This window comes from Eurosta solidaginis, chromosome 3 (assembly GCF_040869045.1).
Source record: "Eurosta solidaginis isolate ZX-2024a chromosome 3, ASM4086904v1, whole genome shotgun sequence".
Lineage (NCBI taxonomy): Eukaryota > Metazoa > Arthropoda > Insecta > Diptera > Tephritidae > Eurosta > Eurosta solidaginis.
The window spans coordinates 1651515-1674821 of record NC_090321.1 but is presented as its reverse complement, the minus strand read 5'-3'; the positions used below and the strand labels follow the sequence as shown (position 1 = coordinate 1674821).

At 34.3% G+C, this 23307-nt stretch overlaps 1 protein-coding gene across 4 annotated transcripts; it reads right to left on the bottom strand.

Annotated features, from left to right (window-relative positions):
* Window positions 1–1315: 1315 nt before the first annotated feature.
* Window positions 1316–21351, bottom strand: Xpd (general transcription and DNA repair factor IIH helicase subunit Xpd). Of its 4 annotated transcripts, none has more exons than XR_010950456.1 (10): window positions 21255–21351; window positions 20732–21192; window positions 20306–20657; window positions 20105–20238; window positions 5072–5319; window positions 4732–5013; window positions 3956–4234; window positions 3372–3894; window positions 1540–1673; window positions 1316–1477 (listed from the first exon to the last, which is right to left on the bottom strand). XR_010950456.1 is itself a non-coding variant. In XM_067770246.1 (10 exons), exons 1-10 carry the CDS (start codon window positions 21257–21259, stop codon window positions 1455–1457), a joined length of 2454 nt encoding a protein of 817 aa, XP_067626347.1. In that variant the 5' UTR covers window positions 21260–21351; the 3' UTR covers window positions 1316–1454. The 4 variants fall into 4 exon arrangements, 3 of the variants coding, with proteins under 3 accessions (XP_067626347.1, XP_067626348.1, XP_067626349.1); XM_067770246.1 differs by having other exon boundaries at window positions 1540–1686; XM_067770247.1 differs by having other exon boundaries at window positions 1540–1668.
* Window positions 21352–23307: the final 1956 nt, after the last annotated feature.

The following is a 23307-nucleotide window of genomic DNA, read 5'->3' as shown; positions in this document are numbered from 1 at the left end:
TACATACACACATATTTCAGTTGCATTTGAGTATGCGTATTGAAATTTAGGAGTACTGATTTTCTGCGCAGCAATTTCAGAAGAGTAGATAAAGTTTAACGCATAGCAGTTCATATTATGTTTAAGGGTAAACTTATATAGATGTAAAAAAAACACAGCTAATATAACAAATGAATAGGAAACAAAATCACCCTTATCGCGATTTTTATTTTCACCCGAAAATATTCACAGTTTTCGTTCACCCTATCGCAGAGGGTGGCGAAACAATTTTTCGTGTTCGAAAAACATTTCACCTTATCGCAACTCTTTGTTCGGGCGAAATGAACAGCGGGGAAACCCAAATTTGTTCACTTATATTTTACAGGCGAACGAGAGGAAAACAAAATGTAACTAATTTTTTGTTTTAAAATTTGATACTCTTATAATTATATTTACTCTTTTTATTAGAAATAAATCAATAAATAAGGCAAAATCGGAAGCTGAGTGGAAAAAAGTGAAATTCCTGTATTGCTAAGTATGTAAATTCTCTTTTTTATGACAACGTATCAGTCGGCCAAGTTATCTATAGTGGACAAAGCAACGGTTCTAAAATGTTGAGCACCTCACTGAAACAAGATTGGCGAAGACCCACTTCATCAACAACAACAACAACCCACTTCATGGTCCTTTCCAACGACTATTCCCTATGCAAAAAAAAACGAGGACATGTACTCAATTTTACAATTGGTGGAACTCCAAATTTTTTGCTTCAATGGTGGCAAGAAGTTGTTAAGAATAACTAGCAAATATTAGAATGCCGACTTGTTTAGCCTGTAATATTGGCGAAAGCTAATTGAAAAAAATTAACTTGTTATTCAAAAGTGCTGAAAATAGTCAGGGCTGTCATGAAATCCAATTGTTGTCGGAATCGGATTTAAAAACGACAAAATAATTGCTTTGGTGTCACGAAATCCAATGTTATCGGTTTAGTGTTCGAATTGGAATTAGTGTTGGTTTTAGGTGTCACAGAATCCGATAATATCGATTTTGCTATCGCAAACAATCCAATCAGTTAAATGCTGTTGGATTAAATTTTTTCCTAGTATTATTTCTCTTGCAGTTGAGTATTTTCTAAAAATGTAAGTAAATAAAGGTTTATTTTATAAAAATAAATTTAAATTTACATATATTTTCATTCTTAATAGAGGAAAACATAAAAATTCAATGCAAAACAGTATTTTGACTGAATTTATGGAGAAACATTCAAATATTGCGAAGGGCTTCACGAAGCACATCATCTAAAATCGTTGACACCGTGCTTCTACCTACACTCATGCTAGAATCCTTGCTAACTGATCTTTGATACGATCCTTCATCAAAAAATTGTAACGTAGTTAGTTGCAGCACTGGCAGAGCATTCGAGCGAGTTAAGCGTCCTTCAATGGTGTCCAATACCATTCGGAAAGCCTCTTTGTTTATGCGATAGTATGCAATGTAACTGCAAATACACTATAAATATTTAGAAACCCACATTAAGAAATATTTTTAAATACGCTGTACCTGGCAACTCAATTGGATTGCTGCGATCTCTCCAAATTTTCCTTTTGACCTTCTCGCAACTTTCTTCTTCCAATAATATAAATGCTACAACTGCTGATGCCATTTTGTTGTCAATAAATTTGTGTATTTCTGTTCTGCGCAAACCAACTATTTTATAAAATTTTGTCAAAAAAATTAACATCAAAATTGCCGGTGCACCGCAAAACAGTTGATTCGAACATCGCTTTTATTTACATTCGAAAAGAGCAAAACCAATACGGTTTTATGACACCAATTTAAACCAATATTGGTTTGTAATTCCGACAAAACGCAAAACCGACTTGGATTCCATGACAGCCCTGAGTAATTTTTAGCTTAAAGTGAATCATTTAGCTCCAAAGGGTTAGAACTGTCCCTTAATTGCCTCCAAATCGCTTCCACATTTATATTCTCCTCGCGCTCAATCAATACCAACCTAAGTGCAATACTAAACATTATTTTATAAATTTTTTATTTCTATTTTTGTTCTTGTTGTTAAGGAAATATATGATTGGTTACAAAATTTACACAAGTGTAAGTAAATTATTTGTTCACTGCCAATTCACAATAGAGCATCAGCTGTTTCGAAGTGAACTTTTGTTCGCCCGAAATTGCCAATAGGCGGAAGAAGTTCACCCGAACAAAAGAAGTGAAGGCGAACACTTTTCCGCGTGAACTTCGTGATAAGGGTGAGAATGTACATATGTATGTGTATCGGAATTCAAAATTATTTGATAATCGTATAGAAATTAACAACCAACTAAAATAAGCTTTATGCGAGAACGCATGAAATTAGGTTATGTTAGGTTGAACTGGAGGTCAATGAGGACCTCACATAGACTGAATAACCCTATCAAAAACCAGGACTTATGTTATAAAATAACTCCGTCCTCTTGGCAAATACTAGAAACTTTCTAGGACTTAAGCCATTTGGTTCTTCTAGTTCTGACAGCTGTATCAGTCCTAATAGCTGGAATCATAGCTTGGTAAGCGCAGGGCACGAGCACAGAACGTGCTCGATCGTTTCCTCTTCCAACCCGCACTTCCTTCATCTGCTATCACTGACCAAGCCTAATTTAAAGGCATGTGACGCCACAAGGCAGTGTCCAGTCAGAATACCCGTCATGAGTCTACAGTCCTCTCTTTTTAATGATAGAAGCAACTTTGTTAGTCTAAGGTTGTAAGACCCACACATAATCTTAGACACTTTACAGCCCCGCGCTTGAACCCACGCCTTTCCCGCTTGGTCGATCGTATGCACCTCTCACCTTCTCTTAATCTCCCCCAGTCTAATTGGGATGTCTATGCATGAAATTAAAAAATTATAAAATAAAGTTCGGAATTAGCTGTTATTTTTGGAAGTAAATAATTAACAGAGCTTTTAATAGGTTTTTAAACTTCGAAGTCTTCTGTATATGTGATACATACATATATACATGTATTTTTTATGGATTCTAGACAGAGAGAATACCCCTAATGATTTGAAACGAAAATTTATAAATGTGACAAGAATATTGAAACTGAATTTTTTAGCGCCGAAGTTTGATAAATAGAAAAGAACTTTAAAAATTTTAAGATATCCCAAAAAATGGGCTGACCAGGAATGCCAAATCGTAGGTTTTTGAATGTTTTTAGCGTTGCCTATGGATTGAGAACATAGTCATTAGGACATGTGTGTTCAAAGTGGGCTTTGCGTACTTTCTGATGTCCAATTCTCGTTTAAAATCAAAATTTGTAAAATTTATTACATTTTTCTTTAATTCAACACCTTCAATCTTAACATTTTTACAATTCCATAACTTCACCGCCCACACCTTCTTTGCCTTGCGCCTGCCGTTCTAATTTCTCTTTTTCTGAATTTTCCAATTGCTCCAAAGTCAACAACGATATACCCAATTGATCTTCTCGTGTAAATGGTTGAGCCATTCGACGCAACCAGCGCCGCGCCAATTGCATTGCTTCTTCTGTGCTTAAATTGCAAAAACTATCCACTAAATGTTCTTGTATCCATTTTGGTAAACGACTTCTTTTATCCTGACGCGAGAAACGTTTATCAGCGAATATCATAATACCATAATCGGTTTTGCCACGCAGCGCACGGCCAACACATTGTGCCGCATGGCGCATAGCATCGAAGGTAAGAAAATCATTTTCACGTATTTGAAATTGATCGCGTAGATAATCGAGGCGCGCTTTAAGTATGCGCGATTGGGTGTAGACATATGGAATGCCAAACATGAGTACGGCGCGTCCATAATGGTGATCGAAATCAACGCCTTCAGATACTTTGCCACGAGCAACAGCCAGTAATACCGCACCGCGTCCACAATCGCAGGCCTTAACGGTGGAAAATAATACAAAATATTAAATATTTCATTTAATACGCTCATTAATTTACCTTTACATAGTTCATAAGCGCATAACTCGTTTCTGCAGCATCTTGTGTCTCAATAAATAACAGCTTGTAACGCAGTAAAGTATCTACAATGCCTTGATCATACCACGAAGCAACAACAGACTCAAGATAGAGATAGGAAGTAAAAAAGCAAACAATACCATCGGGTACTGTTTTGGCAGTCTCCACCAGTAGCTGACCATAGTTGCGTATAACTGCTGTATCGTCGCGTGTTTCAAATTTCGATGAGATTGCAACTTGATCGTTGCCTTTAGATACAATCTGCATAAGATAAATATTTTCAGATTACCTAAAGTATTTAAAAGCATAATGCATACAAAGTGCGATGTTCGTGACTTTGCAAGTCAAAAGTATATAGTATATGTGACCTGGAATCATGAAACGGCCCTATTGTGCGAAAATACCGTTCTTCACTTCTTGAGTGATTCTTATAGGAAATTTAACGTTCTTTCCAATGGAACAAACCGTTTTCTACCTTTCTTGGTTTTGTCACAAATCACATTTAAGCCAAATCGACCCACAAATACGATTTTTTGAAATATTTCGATCCATGCACCTATCGGAGTTTTTTTTCTTATTATTACATTGTCATCGGGTTCTGAACTATATTCCAAGTTTCAAGCTTGTAGCTTATCGGGAAGTTAATTAAATTTTAATTACAAACAAAAACTTTAAACGCGTTTTCTCGAAAACTTGTGTACGCACAATAGGGTCGTTTCATGATTCCAAGTCACACATATACAATTGTATGTACATACCATTGGAAGCAAGCAAGGCCGTGCTAACGTCATAGTGAATGAACTCATTATGACAGGATCAAAATCTAAAATTTTAGGATACATATCCATAGGTGATAGTGTGCCTGATGTTATGACAACTGTTTGAAATCGTTTAAATACTGGCGCCATAGCTATAGAAGAATCCAAGCAACTAAAGTGTAATATGGGATTAATAACTGTAGGTGTTTTATCATCAAAAGGTTCTACAATGATTGTGAAACCCTTTGTATAAGTGGATACTAGCGTAGCAAAATGTGTTATCTATGGGCAGAAAAAATGATACTTGTTAACATATTATTATTATATGCAAGCAACGTACCAAAATAAGAGCGCCAAACTCCGTCATGTCAGTAATTTCCAGCGTACGTAACAAGCTAGCCAAACGCTCAGCACAAAAGCGTAATGGCTTACGCTCAATACAAATTTTTGAAGAAATATCTTTTAAGAAACCAGCCGGAGATTCTTGTACTACATGATGCACGCGCAAACGGGTTTTGATGTATTCTACAAAACGACGCAGAAAGCTGAGAAAATGATCAGCATTACGAATGTTACCAGGCACTACCTCTAAATGGAGAAAAACAAATTTTTATTTAGCATTGGCTTTTAAGTACATTCAAATCCTTCTATTCCTACAAGATCCCAGGGTTTGACCAAAAAAATAAAAATAAAGAATAAAAATACGAGGAAGTGTACACCGAGGCTACTTAGGCCGAGCTTCTCTTCCAATTTGTGTCGTACTCCTTTTAATTTTTCCGACTAATTGGCGGAACGGGACCTACATGTTTTTGCCGACTACGAACGGCATCTGCAGGGTAGATGGGTTTGAAAATCAATATTAAACCTGCAAACTTTTACCAAAATATTTTTTGGAGTGTTTATGCCATTTCAAAAACAATAGTCTGCAAGGCAAAACAGGCTCTCTAAACAAGGTTGTTCTTTGGCAGTAGCCATTTCTGAAAAGCTTCCCAGCCTTGCAAACGCCACGAAGAGCCAAAAAACCAACTTCAAACTTCGCTTTTTCTTCTAGTCGTGTAATTCCTTATGATTAAATTCCTTCTAACTCAACCACATGAATATTTCGGAATTGTTACATGTGGTTGAATAAAAATCAGGACAGCAAGGAATTTCACAGCTTTTTCGTACAAATAAAACGCGTTCGTCATTAATAACTTCAAAAAATAAAAGTTTTTTCAACAAATAAATAAAGCCAGCTTACGGTAAATGTTAAACATATATGTATGTATGAAAACTGCGTTTCATACTCATGAAATTTTCGAAAATATATAATTGCCACCTGGCAAAAATTCGGAAAATTGATTTAAAAAATGTTAATATACTGTTCGTAAATATACTCAAAATATAAATTTACTTTAAAATAATGTGTAAAGTTTAACATATGCAAGTAAAAATTTTTTTTACATACATACACCCATAACCTTTTTAATAACGCAACCGAGGACAAACGAAACACATAACGGGATAGAAATTCCCTTATACATAAATGAACAGTCATGTACATGTAACCATAAAGTTGCTACAACACTTAATTCGATGATAAGGATCTTACAAAAATAAAACAAAAAATTTAATACATTTTGAACTTGAATTAAAAAAAAAAAAAAAAACAACAATAACCTTTTAACTAGCCACAGAAATAATGTGGCAATTTTCAACATGATCCTTGTCTTTTGGTATTACCACGCGTGTAAAAATTCTGCTCCATTAAATATAACACAACTGTCGATATCTCAACAACCAAATCATTTTAATACTGTTGAAATATAACCTTGTAACGAATTTACTGCAAATCCTCTTATTTGCAACCTTCTGCTAAGTTCGAATCACTAAACTGTTGAATAAATAACTCCACTATTCAATAATGCAAAATGGCCTCTATTAAAGTTCTTCACAATAACACTACTATTGCTCGCCGGATAACGTCTTAAATCAAACTGATTGTCGCGCCTCAACTGTTGCTGCTCTTATACTGTGCGGTTTCCTAGTTCACATATTTCTAGGCGCTTCCATTTCCAGAACTTACTATAGCACTAACTAGCTATATAATCATAACTACAGATGCACGTGTATAGCTTCTCATATGCGCGTGTATTTGTGAGCGATACTTCCCCAATTATAACTGCATACTTTTGGGAGTATCTCAGATAAGATATTTGCATGTGTTTGTGCGTGTCTTCTCCGTTGCGTGTACGTACATATGTGTAGACATAATGATTGATCTATTGATGTGCATACAATTCACTGCTTAGCATCGGCTTAGAGATGATAGTATCCCTTAGTGTTGCTAATATTCGTCACAACCTGTTTGATGAGGATCTAAGAATCCTCACCACAGAAATCAAATCTCAAAAAAAAAAACAAAAAAAACCATTCGGCGTTGTACTCTCAAACTGTGAAGGTGGTAGGCTTTTTGGTATAAAGAGAAATTTGATTTATATTGTAAAAGTTGTTTAAATAGCAGTGAAAAAGGAGTGCTCTGTACAATTGTAAAATATTTTGGAAATATCAGAGTGGTAAAAGTAAAATTCAAAAGCATTTTTAGCATTTATTGATAAACGTAAATTCTGGTATGTGGTACTGAAGGCGTTGTATTACTGAGGAAGAAATACAAAATGGCCGACGCCGTGGCGTCGGAAGCGGTGGTCAGGGTGACGCTGGTGCGGATGACATGGAGACGGACGTGGGCGATGACTTGGACACGGGTTTTTTGGAGTATAGGAATCTAAATCGACAGACTAGCTACAGACGAAATACAAGAAAAGAACGAAAGCAGTTAGAAATTGAGGAAAAAAGGAAGGTTAAACTAGGTAGAGAGTTAAAAGCTAAAAAACTAAAAACGGAAAAAGATGACGGCTTTCAAATTCCGTTACAAGGAATGCTGATTCAAAGAAGCGCGTGGATCAAAATGGTAGCAGAACGCAGGCAAAACGAAAACAAAATGATTGAAAATGTGGCGACTGGAACTGTAAAAAAAATTCAAAATGTAACAAATGGACATAAAGGTAGGAGTGGTGAGGAATATTCCTTTAGAATTCACTGATGAGGAAATCTTGAGTAATATAAACACGGATATAAAAGTTACGTTTGTCACTAGGATAACCAAAAGGGATCCTTAAGAAAAAGAAAAATTCGTTCGGACCTGCACGGTAAAGATAGGTTTTGAAGGAAATGAACTACCTGAGGCTATAGATATTTATTTTGTCAAATTCAAAGTGATGCATTATATTCTAGAATTAGGCAGTGCTATAGCTGTGGTCGGCTAGGACACACGCGAATGGGGTGTAGAGCTAAGCCCAGATGTATTCTGTGCGGACAGAATTAAGGCTATCAAAAGAATAATTGTAAAGAACCAAATCGCTGTGTTCTTTGTGGTAGTGGTGAGCATTGTGCTTTAAATAGAAACAACTGTCCTAAATGGGAAAAGGAGAAACAAATATTAGAAATAATGACGGTCAAGAAAATTTCAAAGGTTGAGGCGTTTGAAACGTATCATAGCGCCATTAATTACAACAACGGATAAATAAAACAAGTGTTAAACGCATTAACAATGACAAAGTGATTAAAAAACGTCTTGTAAGAAACAGATATAGTGATGTAGTAAGGAAAGTTCAAAGAGCCAAACCAGTGAAAAGTTATACCAGGAAAGAAAACAAATTGCAAGAACCATGCTATCAAAAGCAGAACTGGACGAAAGTAGGAGAAATAGAAAGATTATTAGCTTTACTTGTCGAAAAATTTAATATCGACAACAATGACTCAATAGTGCATCTCATAGAAAACTTATGTCAGAATCATGTTAGTGAGAGGCTAACAGTCAAACAAAATCGAAATAATGAACATGGACACAATAAAATACTACAATATAATGTGCAAAGCCTAAAATCGAATAAAAGTTACGTAGATTTTTTTAATCAAAAAAATAATATTGATATAGTTTGTCTTCAGGAGATATTTTCAAATGACATACAAAAATGTCATCACAATTTAATTGGATTTAATTTATTTAAAAAAGTTAGGGCTGATGGGTACGGAGGAGTAGCCATAGGTTTTAGAAAATAAATAAAATTTACAATAATCAAATCCATCACAAACCGATAGTCATAGAAATGAGGAATAGCAAACAACATAACTTTTTTGTAGCTAGAAAGAAGCTCCAAGATATTTTAAATACAGTAGAATTCAAAGATTTGGAAGACTTTGAAAGAGAAATAAAACATTCCAGAAAAAGAGCAACGATTGATTTAAACAATAAGGGAAACACACTGAAAGCGTGGTGGGATAAGGCACTGGAAAGACATTACCGAATCTTGACAGCCAAAAGGAAAAAGGTGCGGCAAGCAGGCAATGTAGTGGACTTTGAAGCTGCAATAATAGAATCGGGAAGGTGGAAGAAAGCAGTGAAGGATGCGAAAAGGAAAATTTATTTGGAAAAAATTGAAGAAATCAACACGAACCCAAATGCTAAGGAGGCGTGGTGTTTCGTGAATAATGATCACAACATGAATCATGGCGACAAAAATGTATGGGCTGAAGAAGACAATGAGAATTATCTTAAAGAACTTGAACAGAAAGTAAAACAAAGTAGAAGCAATACATCTGCGCTGGATATGGTAAATGTACAAAGGCCAAGAGAGAAAATATGTTTTAAGTTTGAAAAGTTCCTTGAGTTGGTAAACAAAAAAAATCTACTGCTGGGGGTTTGGATAAGATCACGTTTGATATGCTAAAAGAGCCTATTAAGACAAAGGAGGGGCTGTTTCATGCGCTAGTGGAACTTTTTAAGAACAATACAATAAAGTCAGAATGGAGGGAAATTAAAATTATACCCATCCCCAAGCCTGGGAAAGACTTGGATGATTTCAGAAACTATAGACCCATATCAGTGTTGTCAGTGGTCGTAAAAAGCCTCAATATGATGATAAAAGATAAATTAACAGAATTTATAGAAAATAATAAAGTAATTCCTAACAGAAGTTTTGCATATAAGAAGAATCGCTGCCACAATGTGTCTAAATGAGGCCTTGCACTACATCGCGGAAGTAAAAAGCAAAAAAAAAACAAGGTGTTCATATGCATCCTAGACATCTCAAATGCATACAATTGTGTTGACTTAAAAATTCTCTACAATATTCTAATACAGAAAGAAGTTCATCCAAACATTGTTGAGTGGATATTTAATTTATTTTCGTGTAGAAAGTTAAATTTAGGGAAATACACAATACAAATTGAAAATGGTCTACCGCAAGGTAGTTGTCTTTCTCCTTTACTGTTAAATGTTTAAACTGCAAGATTGCATGAAGTTAATGACGAAACGACACAAATATTTCAATATGCAGACGATGTGGCGATAATATGCCATGGTAAAACAGACGAGGAAGCACTACTGAGGTTAAAAACTAAAATGACAAATTTAAAACAGCTTTGTGATGAAATAAACTTAGAATTCAATATAGGAAAAACATGTTTCATGTACATGAGCACTACGAAAAGAAGGTTTAACTTACAGCTGAATGGCGATTGCATACAACAAGTAGAAAAGATAAAATGGCTGGGTAGAATAGTCAGTACCAATTTGACTTCCAAAGAACATGTGCTGGGCATTAAAAATTCCATCATAAATGCAAAAAACCTCATAAGTATATTGACAACCATTAAGGCAGGGCTGGCTCCCAAAAATGCTGTAAATCTGTTCAAAACCTATGTTAGATCGAAAGCGGAATATGCAAACACAACGTTTGCAAACGCGCAAAAAGGAGCGGGCAAGCAATTAATTACTTCCGTAAATGAAACTCTGAGAAGATGCCTGGGTGTCCCACCCAACACACCAACGTAAGCAAGATATGCTCTGGCCTGTGAACTTCCACCACTCTCCAGAGCGCTTTGGTTAACTAACAAAGAATTAACGAAACAATGGCTACTGAACCCGGAAATGAAAAATCGGTTACAAAGAAATAGCACTGCTATGCATATAATGAATTTAGACATGTTTTGGACAAGATAAATACAAAGATAAGCTTTCAAAGGCATAAGAATATAAAATTTACATATTCGGAATTAAGCAAAAAAAAAGGAATATTCGCGAGAAAGGTTAAAGGCTTTGTGATATGCCAAATTGAACAGGCTTGTAAGTGAGGATTTCTATATACTGGCCACAGATGCCTCGGTTGAAGGTAATAGTACGGGATGTGCTGATATGACATAGAAAGTAAGGTATCCTATCTTTTCAAAATACAGCAGGTGTTCACTTCAACTTTTGAGAGAGTTGGTGGCAATGTATGAAGCGGTCAAGTTAGCAATAAGGTATAAAAGAAAGAAATTAGCTATTTTCACGGACAGCCTAGGGGCAATAAGTAATCTTGATTGTGACAGCACTACACATTTTTTAGTAGCAGAAATTCATAATCAGTTGCAGGCATCAAAAATTGAGACAATCCAAATAATTTGGGTACCCAGTCATATGGGTATAGAATTCAATGAAAAAGCTGACGAAGCGGCGAAAAAAGCAACGGAAGTAGGACAGCATTTAAATCCAGACTTAACACCCAGAGAAGCCCTTTTGAGGATTGGCAGGGAACTATGGGATAGAACTTTAGGAGAAATAAAAGACAAATGTCCTAAACTGGACGCAGGTATTATAGATGTAATAGCACGTAAGGAAAAGAACCATTGGTTCAAAAATAAAAAATAAATGCATTTAATGCATACGATACGAAGTTATTGAATAGACTGATTTTAGGATATACGTATGGAAAAATATACATAAAAAAATTTAAAGCAAACATCTCTGACCACTGCCAAATCTGCCATGTGGCAGAAACGACACAGCACCTGATAATTGAATGTACCAAACACAGTGCCTTCAGAACCGGTATCGTTTTTAAAAAAATCAATAACTTAAAAGATCTCTATAACAAAAAATGTCTCATACTATGAAGAATTAATTAATTTTCTGCATAATGCTGGTCTTGCTAATTCCCTGTAAAAAAAAAACTTTATATGTAAAACTTTTATGTATTGGAATATTTTCCCTAAAACAAATAAATACTATTGTAATTAAAAAAAGAGTATACACATATATAGTTACATATACACATAGAAATGTATAAACCTAAATTTTAAGAAAGAAATGTTTAACCATATATTGCTACAAAAGGCTAGGTACATTCCCAAACATCAGAGTGCCGATATATTGCTGTTTAAACGTTTTTGTTTTTGTATTCAATAATCGAATATACCTAGATGTGAAATTTTTCTTGTCACACTTATGCTGCTACAATCACAAAAATTTTATAGGCTGTCTTGCTTTGATTTCGAACTCAAAACACATTGCGAGCATTTTCTATTAGCAATATAGGAGTATTACATATATGTGTTTAACAGTATCAAGTTTGTTTAAAAGGAAAAAAATAGGAAAAACAAGTAAGGACGGGACTATCTTCGGCTATGCCGAAGACTTCATACCTTTCATGAATGGGGCTGAACAATAATCTTATCCCGTTCGTAATCTCCGAATAATCGGATGTATAAGATAAGAAATATCTAGTGAACAGATGTGCATACCTAAACGATTTTTAAGATAAATATAAAATAAAAAATAGGTAGGTACTTTGTGAGAGGATGCAAAGCTTCACGTTTTTTGTGACCTGCATGTAAAAAGTATGACTACGAATCACGTATTTCAAAAATATATGACGTAAACGTAACTATTTGATGAAATTTAATGAATTTTGAAGCTTCTAGCCGTAAAAAAGGGGCAAAAATGAAAGTTTATATGAAGTATATAATATGTATACCACCGATCTCTATGATTTTTCAGACAACAATATATGCTATATACGTAAGCATTTTGTGAAATTTGAAGCTTCTAGCTGTTAAAACGGGGCAGAAATTGCGCAAAGTTTCTTATCTGAACAATCGGTTGTATGAGATATATACTATGTATACCACCGATCTCAATGATTTTTTCAGACATCAATATATGCTATACACGTAAGCATTTGGTGAAATTTGAAGCTTATAGCTGTTAAAATGGGGTAGAAATTGCGAAAAGTTTCTTATCTGAACAATCGGTTGTATGAGATATATACTATATATACAACCGATCTCTATGATTTTTTCAGACAACAATATATGCTATATACGTAAGCAATCGGTGAAATTTGAAGCTTATAGCTGTTAAAATGGGGTAGAAATTGCGAAAAGTTTCTTATCTGAACAATCGGTTGTATGAGATATATACTATATATACAACCGATCTCTATGATTTTTTCAGACAACAATATATGCTATATACGAAAGCAATCGGTGAAATTTGAAGCTTATAGCTGCTAAAATGGGGTAGATATTGCGAAAAGTTTCTTATCTGAACAATCGGTTGTATGAGATATATACTATATATACAACCGATCTCTATGATTTTTTCAGACAACAATATATGCTATATGCGTAAGTATTCGGTGAAATTTGAAGCTTCTAGCTGTTAAAATGGGGCTAAAATTTGCGAAAATATATATATATATATACTATATATATATACTATATATACCACCATATATATACTATATATACCACCGATCTTTATGATTTTTTCAGACAACAATATATGCTATATACGAAAGCAATCGGTGAAATTTGAAGCTTATAGCTGTTAAAATGGGGTAGAAATTGCGAAAAGTTTCTTATCTGAACAATCGGTTGTATGAGATATATACTATATATACAACCGATCTCTATGATTTTTTCAGACAACAATATATGCTATATACGAAAGCAATCGGTGAAATTTGAAGCTTATAGCTGTTAAAATGGGGTAGAAATTGCGAAAAGTTTCTTATCTGAACAATCGGTTGTATGAGATATATACTATATATACAACCGATCTCTATGATTTTTTCAGACAACAATATATGCTATATACGAAAGCAATCGGTGAAATTTGAAGCTTATAGCTGTTAAAATGGGGTAGATATTGCGAAAAGTTTCTTATCTGAACAATCGGTTGTATGAGATATATACTATATATACAACCGATCTCTATGATTTTTTCAGACAACAATATATGCTATATACGTAAGTATTCGGTGAAATTTGAAGCTTCTAGCTGTTAAAATGGGGCTAAAATTTGCGAAAATATATATATATATATACTATATATATACTATATATACCACCGATCTTTATGATTTTTTCAGACAACAATATATACTATATACCTAAGCATTCGTTGAAATTTGAAGCCTCTAGCTCTTAAAATGGGGCAGTAATTACGAAAAGTTCCTTATCTGAACAATCGGTTATGGGGGATATATACTATATATACGACCGATCTCATCAATTTTTTCAGGCAACAATATGTGCAATATACGAAAGTATATGGTGAAGTTTGAAGCTTCAATCTGTTAAATTGGGTAAGATATTACAAAAATCCTCTTTTTCTGAAAAATCGGTTGTATGGAGGATATATGCTATAGTGGTCCGATCCGGTCGGTTCCGACAAATGTCTAATCGGACACCCAAATACACCCGCTCACCAAATTTTATCAAGATATCTCAAAAATTGAGGGACTAGTTTGCATACAAACAGACAGACGGACAGACGGACAGACGGACATGGCTAAATCAACTCAGCTCTTCAACCTGATTATTTCGGTATACTTAATGGTGGGTCTATCTATTTTCCTTTAAGGACTTACAATTTTCGGTTTCGTGACGAAATTAATATACCATTTCATTTTCATGAAAGGTATAAAAATAGGTAGGTAATCTGTGTGAGGATGCAAAGCTTCACGTTTTTTGTGGTCTGCATGTAAAAACTATGACTACGAATCACGTATTTCAAAAATATATGACGTAAACGTAGCTATTTGATGAAATTTGATGAATTTTGAAGCTTCTAGCCGTAAAAAAGGGGCAAAAATGACAGTTTATATGAAGTATATAATATATATACCACCGATCCCTATGATTTTTTCAGACAACAATATATGCTATATACGTAAGCATTTTGTGAAATTTGAAGCTTCTAGCTGTTAAAACGGGGCAGGAATTGCGCAAAGTTTCTTATCTGAACAATCGGTTGTATGAGATATATACTATATATACAACCGATCTCTATGATTTTTTCAGACAACAATATATGCTATACACGTAAGCTTTTTGTGAAATTTGAAGCTTCTAGCTGTTAAAATGGGGTAGAATTTGCGAAAAGTTTCTTATCTGAACAATCGGTTGTATGAGATATATACTATATATACAACCGATCTCTATGATTTTTTCAGACAACAATATATGCTATATACGTAAGCAATCGGTGAAATTTGAAGCTTATAGCTGTTAAAATGGGGTAGAAATTGCGAAAAGTTTCTTATCTGAACAATCGGTTGTATGAGATATATACTATATATACAACCGATCTCTATGATTTTTTCAGACAACAATATATGCTATATACGAGGCAATCGGTGAAATTTGAAGCTTATAGCTGTTAAAATGGGGTAGATATTGCGAAAAGTTTCTTATCTGAACAATCGGTTGTATGAGGTATATACTATATATACAACCGATCTCTATGATTTTTTCAGACAACAATATATGCTATATGCGTAAGTATTCGGTGAAATTTGAAGCTTCTAGCTGTTAAAATGGGGCTAAAATTTGCGAAAATATATATATATATATACTATATATATATACTATATATACCACCATATATATACTATATATACCACCGATCTTTATGATTTTTTCAGACAACAATATATGCTATATACCTAAGCATTCGTTGAAATTTGAAGCCTCTAGCTCTTAAAATGGGGCAGTAATTACGAAAAGTTCCTTATCTGAACAATCGGTTGTGGGGGATATATACTATATATACGACCGATCTCATCAATTTTTTCAGGCAACAATATGTGCAATATACGAAAGTATATGGTGAAGTTTGAAGCTTCAATCTGTTAAATTTGGTAAGATATTACAAAAATCCTCTTTTTCTGAAAAATCGGTTGTATGGAGGATATATGCTATAGTGGTCCGATCCGGTCGGTTCCGACAAATGTCTAATCGGACACCCAAATACACCCGCTCACCAAATTTTATCAAGATATCTCAAAAATTGAGGGACTAGTTTGCATACAAACAGACAGACGGACAGACGGACAGACGGACATGGCTAAATCAACTCAGCTCTTCAACCTGACTATTTCGGTATACTTAATGGTGGGTCTATCTATTTTCCTTTAAGGACTTACAATTTTCGGTTTCGTGACGAAATTAATATACCATTTCATTTTCATGAAAGGTATAAAAATGATCTAACAAAATAGCTTGCAAAAATGGATACTAAACTTTTTGTTATTAAAATCATAATAAGCAGGATAAATGGATGAGATAATTATTTTATGCTAATATGTACACAACTTATGGAAAATGTAATAAATTTGTAACCTATCACCTTTTTTTAAGTAAATAAGTACAGCAATATTGAATTGAGAGAATTAGTACAACACTGTGAACATTGGAGCAGATGACAGCACGCACAGCTGTCATATGAGGTTCACAATTCTACACCATGAATCAAAAATTGTCAAAGAAAGTCAAATAAACAAAAACACTACTCTATTAACCTGGCGTATATAGGAACAGATATAACCATGGTATAAATATTACCAGGTAAAACCATTTACTCTTCTTGGCGCCATAATGGTTTTTTGATTATTAAAAAAATTTTGTGGAAATGCCAAACCAAAGTAAACGATGGTTTGACTTTTTCATTTTTTTATGCCAAAAAAAAAAATCTTATGAAATAAGTGAAAAAATATTTCGAAAAGTTTTGAAATCGGTTTTTATGTACATACATATACGGCAAAAAAATTAATTACCAATATAATGGATGCCTCAACACGTGCTATTTTTGCAAAGGGACAAAAGAAGAACCCTTATTTCTTAACTTCTTCTAATTAAGAAGCGAATGTTGGCGACCACCCCTACCGATTTTACATTCATCCTTCTTCACTTGGTTGATACGTCTTTAACCCTTAAATATGCTGACACTTCACTTTATAAGAGATCACCAGTCTCAAGTGTCCTCACTACTGCGGAAAAAAATGATCTTGAAGATATTCTTTGGTTTGTTTTGGTCCTTTTCCTCGCGGTTGGAAGATAATTTTTTTAATTGGCGCTTAACCGTTTAGGAGATGCTGGTCGTTGCGTAACAAGTCACTCTAGCTAACCCTGCTTCGCGATAACTGACGTCAACAGGGGGTACCAAGAGAGATCAAATTCTTCCCCCACCTGCTTCTCCGAACCCAGTGGAGATCTTCCCATAACTTGCCCACGCCAGCAAAAACGCTGTAGCTCTTCGCAGCTTAGCTAAACATCATCGTCCAGTGGGAGTATTATAGTTCGTGGAGGCTGAATTTACCTCCTGAACGGTCAAAGTCTGCCGCCGTGGTGTAGAGCTAGTGTGTTGACCTATCCATCAAAAATATTTAAGAAAATTTGTATAAATGGTATTGATTCTCCATGGGCATTACCCTGGCACCAAAAGTTCGTCCGAATTAGCAGATAAATTTTTGGGTCGGCACAAAACATGTATTTAGGTGAGCCAGTTCGTAGAAAAACGAATACACGATAAGTAGCATTCGAATTAGATGGAAAGCTAGACCTTAATCTCCTCAGATATATATCACACCAAATTGTTATTATTAGTAGATATGTCTCTCTTCCGTGAACCTTGGCGGTACATTTCTGAACAATTTCTAAACAATATGTTGAAGAAAATTCTTCAGAAGAGGATCGTGGCCTGTTGCTTCCTTTTGCGGGAAACCACAATACAATTCTTGAATTGAAAATTCTCAAATGCGGTTGACCGTTGAGGATTTCTTATTTTCTGGTTATTTCCACCAATAAAAAATTCGGTTTTGGATAAAATATCATAATATTAATCTTAGAACGCAAAAATATATGTTAATTCTATACGACAGCATGACAGTGGTTATACGCGTCCAAAAATACTGAGGGCTGTCAAAAGACTCGTTGTGATCGACAACCATAAAAAATTACCTTGGGTGGATCCAACACCGGTTTGGAGACCAAAACTATATCCGCGGAAAACAGCTATGTTCACGATTTTTTTGTGGGTACCACAAAATTATCAAAATTACAACAACCACATGAAAATTTTCAAAATTTCTTGACATACCCAAAAATGTTTTCCTCCGCTTTCGGATTTGCGATCCTGGATCCAAAACGCGTCTTTTGATACCCCTCTTGATATTTTTGGACGTGTATTAAGAGTGTCATGCTGTCGTATAGAATTACCAAATATATTACAGTTTGTTATATTTTTGTTATGAAAACAACTCCAAAATAAAAAAAATAAAAATGTGAGAGCAGTGAGAATTAAAAAATTTTTTTAAACATCACTTTGGCTCTTGTAATATTTATACCATGGATCATTACATTATGACCATGGATATAACTCTCACGATTTTAGCTGTATGTGCGACAGCATCAAAGCTCAAAAAAAAAAAAAACATTTTCAAAAAGCAATTGAAAGCAGCTTCCACAAATTAAAATACACACTAATCAAATAAAAAATAAATATTATTTTTTTTTTGTTTGGTTTTAGGAATTGAATCTTTCAATTCCAAAAGATGGCAAGAGGACCCTTAATTTGCCTCTTAAATCGCCAAGTTAACAAACGTATAAGGTAATATACTTGCAAAATTTAGACGTGCCTAAGCAACTAACACATGTCACAAAGTAAAAACCCGTAGCACAAAGATGTTTTCTTGTAAATGTTAAGTTTTAGTATATGGCATATTGTCATGTGCTTTTTCAAGATTTGTAATTCCTCGTGAATTATATTTTTGTATCAGCATTACTGTGTTTGCTCTGTTCATGAATTTTTATATACATTTATATAGTAGCTTTAAGTTACAGCTTACTAGTTTCTCTACCATGAAGCATGTGAATAATCCATGTGTATGTCTCCATGATTTCCATGTGTATATCATCTCTTATTTGTGGTTACTCATGTACTCATGTATCCAAAAATTATGTTGAAATAGATTTAATTTTAGTCAAGTTTTGTAGCTCCATTATGTCATTCCACCATATGTGTTAATTAATCCAATTAGTTGCAAAAGTGATGATTTGTTTTATTTATGTAAATTTCTAATGTTCATTTCCTACAATAACAAACATGCCAAGTGGTACCCACAACATGCCCAAGCCATTAGCAGTAGACATCCTCCAATTGTTATAGAAATATTAATTTGACAAATTGTTGTGCTAAATCATCCAGCTAGTGCAATTTGTGGTAACATGTTTATTTATGTAGATATTTAATAATTGAAGCCTTAAATTCCTCCCGATATTGCCATGTGGTGTTTTGTTCTCCCATTTAATATATTTAATATTTATTCCATGTGTGTGTCTATTCCAATCTTTTTTACCAATATTTACATAATTTTTAGGTTAATTAATCTTAGTAAGAACGTTTTCGTCGTATTAGGTTTATATAGCGTAGCAATTTTATGTAAAATATGAATATATGTACATAACCGTACATTTAAGTATGTATTATGTGAATTTCTATCCATTTACATGTGTACATGACTGTACATAAATATATAGTAAGGGTATTTTTAATCCCGTTACTTGTTTTTTTTTTGTCCTTGGTGGAGTTATATGTATATTATCGCAATTTATATATAAGGTAATCTCTACCCCGTTATATGTTCCGTTTATCATATATGTATGAATTTATGTAAAACGAAAGTTTTACATATATTTTGCATTTCACATAATTTTTAAATTAAAGTTGACAATATTTTTTAATTTATTTGATTTTAATTGTTCCGGATTTTCGCCCGTTTGCAGTTTATATGTTGAATGTATTTATTAACATTTTAATGTTATATGTATTTGATTTTGCCCGATAGCAATTATATGTATTTTTGCACAAAATACGTATTTTAATTTTAATGTTTTTTAAGATTTTTGCCCGATAGCAATAGAAACTTTTTGCACAATTTGAATTTTTTTTGTTACGACGAACTCACAACACGCACACTTATTTGGTATTTTTAAATGTTTTTAATTAAATTTTTGTCATTTCGATTCCCACACTATCCGCCATTTTATTCTCAACTGCATGAATAGAGTCCCTCTTTATAACACGCGGTTGAGTTGTGGGGAAAACCGAACTTGACGCGACAACGTCACAAAACAAAGTGGAAATAAATATTATATTCTACTTCTAGTCTAGTTTTATGAGGTTTTTTATCTCGTTGGGACAACTGTTTTTTAAAACTAGTGAGAAAACCTTTCAGTATATCAGCGGGCAGTACAGGATTAGCCATCACCATATCAGTTTCACATTGTTCCTGTGCATCCTTCAAACCCTGCACCATACGTTGATATTCTTCATTCAATCGATTGGCGTCATCTTCGCGCATGCTAAAAAAAAAAATTATCATAAAAAAGGCTTATTTTTGAAATAACTTATTTTAAATAAATGTCTCACTCTTGCACAATTTTTTGCAAACTATTCAACGCATTCGTACTTCGCTCCACCGTGCGCCTATTAATCTTCACGCTCATCGAATCTATGCATACATTATCAATATTGTGAGCCTCATCGAAAACGACACAGCATTGTTTAGTCATCTCCTTAGAGACAACCTCGGCGATTTTTGGATCCAATAAATAATGATAACTATAAACAACAATGTGCGCATGTGCTATAGCAAAACGCGCCAAAAAGTATGGACACCAATTACGCATAGTTCCATATTCTTTGAGATCATCAATGCTATAAACACCGGCAGGCATCATTGATTGTTTACCCTCCAAAGTGAAACCTTCATAATATTGGCCTGCAAAACAACAAATCCAACAAATTAGTGCACTGAACTCGTGCGATCATTACAGAAATCCAATAAACACTTACATACTGGCGTATTTTCTGGATCGACTTCATTTCGTTCGCGTACATGACTTGCTGTTAAACTATAACATTTTCCATCAACCGATTTACCTTCCCGTTCCCTGCTCACATCTGGATGTATACACATATTTTTCCGTGAACTTAAAACAAGTCCTAATAAGCCAGTTGGCTCTGGCGCATTCTTCTCATAGTAAGACATAAGATTTTGTAGCTCTGCAATTACTTTTTCAATTTCTGGTACTGTACGTGAACAATATATTAATTTGCGTATAACATCCGGATTTTCAATCATATATGCCACAATTAATGAAAGTAGTGTAACAGTTTTGCCAGTACCCGAAGGCATCTCCAGCAAGCAATGGCCCTTTGCATCCAATGTGCGTTTCAATTCCAGCATATATGCATATTGTTCTGGGTAGATGTACTCGTACGGAAAGTAAACCAGTAAACCGTCAACACTTAATCTGTAGAGGAAAGGGTTTTATTTTAAATAAATTAAATAATAAAATAATTGCGAAACTGGTACTTCATTATGATTTGTTTATTTTCGTGTTTCGTTGATAAGGATTAGCGATGTACGCTATTTCACTATCGGTAAATACATCACCGCTATTACAAAATCGGTAATACTTGCCGTCATACAGTGAGTTTTACAGCTCCGGCTGACGCTCAATTCTCACGGGAATGCTTTGGATCATTGAGAGACTTGAGAAGCAGATGTCGTGATATTTTCGCACACGTGAAATGTGATAGGCAGATGTCGCTGCTGTTTTTTATTTAACTCATACGGCGAAAGGCTAAGCAGCGACATCTATTTTTGAAAAAGTAGGTTTATTAAAGGCAGCGTTGCCAAACTAAAGACAAGTAATTAACAAATTATCTGGCTCACAAATTGAACCACACTTCTATATGGATTTATCTGGCTCAAATCATTGTTGTTGCATTTGCATGCAAAATTATTTATCTGGCTCAGGATCTTGCCACCGGATGATGGCTAGTGATAGCTATTGTCATGGCAGAACCAGGAACAGGTGATCTCCGAAAATCAGTTGATTCGTACTTTTTTATATGATTTGACAATTTAACTTCCGGCGCAGTACGATTTTGACATTAGTCCATCGATCTACAAAAACAAAGTACATGGAATTTTTATTTATAGTTGTATGTATGTCTCCTTTACAAATGGTGTGTGTCCACTATTCACCGCAACCGATTCAGCTATAGGTTATACACAGAAATACAACAGCTTTGTGTTTCCGCTTTTCGGTACATGTTTTGTAGCTAGTTGCCGCTAGATGGGTCTCCTAAGCATTATCTAAGTGAGGATAAGCGTGTTTTTATGCGTAAACGTAGACGTATATACGTTTAATAAAACACGGCGCCATATTGAACACCTTGTCGAAACGCTAAAAAGTAGCCATATTGAACATCCTGTCAGGTAGTTGACAGATAAGATATCACACTTAGTTTTATTCACAATGCTATGGCCATCAGAGGATTGTGTCTCTGCTTTTCGGTACGTCCTGTGCTGTAGCTAGTTATTTAACCACTGCCGCTGATGGGTCTCCTAAGCATTATCTAAGCGAGGATAAGCGTTTTTTTACGCGCAAACGTAAACGTATACGCATGTAAAAAAGGCTAATGAAAGGCCTTCCACATCTACGGGCCTGTAAAAAAGAAGTACCGTAACCAAAGAGTGCATGTAATGTGGCCTTAGCTGAAGAGCCTCCTGCGATTTACAACCAGATTGACTGAATTTTCTGTGTGTTAGTGCAGTCGGGTGGCTTCGTGACACACGTAGTTGTTGTCGGCTACACGTTGATGCAAATCAAAAATTTTTGTTTTCATTTGACGCTAGCTTATTTGATAGTCGCGGGGTGTGATTGACAAAACAGCAGTGTTGTATTTAATTTGTGCCGACATTCAAAATGAACAAGTGCGCGGAAGAACAGCAATTCATATTAAAATTTATTGAAAATTAGGGGGACTCATGATAGCATATAAACTTATAAGGTGTAAAATTATATCTATTTACACACGCGGTTATATGAACGCACCTAGTAATACTCTTGATAAACTTGATTGTTTTTCAGCTGTATTATTTCCAAAAAAATTTTTTTGATTGTTATACAAATTAAAAAATACCAAGATTAAGTGAAAAATCAAAACTAAAACGTCTTTACTAAGATATTCTTGTAAATTACTTGCTGATGTTGGAGATTTCTGATGAAAATGCCTGCTGTAATGTCTGCAAGGTTGCATTCCTTTGAGTTTATCGCGTTTACACAATAAAATGTGCGCGTAAATTTATACAAATTGTGTAAATGATTTTTCATACAAAATTTGACAGCTCGTGCGTAAACTAGATAAATTTATACGTTTACACACTTTATAAGGCATTTATACGGTTACATGAGTCCCCCTATTATCAATGTTTACCAGCTTTATGGAATATAAAGCTTTTATTATTATTTAATAAAATTCTTATTATTTTTTTATTATTTAATAAAACTGCTGTATTTGCAAGTAAAGAAAGGTCATCATCCGATGACGACATATTCACGTTCGAACGCTATCGT

What these genes read in the sequence shown, in the direction of transcription:
- Xpd (XM_067770246.1), bottom strand. An exon ending in CGCTTATGAACTATGTAAAG is followed by an intron (nt 3,895 to 3,955) that starts GTAAATTAATGA and finishes TCCACCGTTAAG; the next exon opens with GCCTGCGATTGTGGACGCGG. An exon ending in CAATCCAATTGAGTTGCCAG is followed by an intron (nt 1,478 to 1,539) that starts GTACAGCGTATT and finishes GTGTATTTGCAG; the next exon opens with TTACATTGCATACTATCGCA.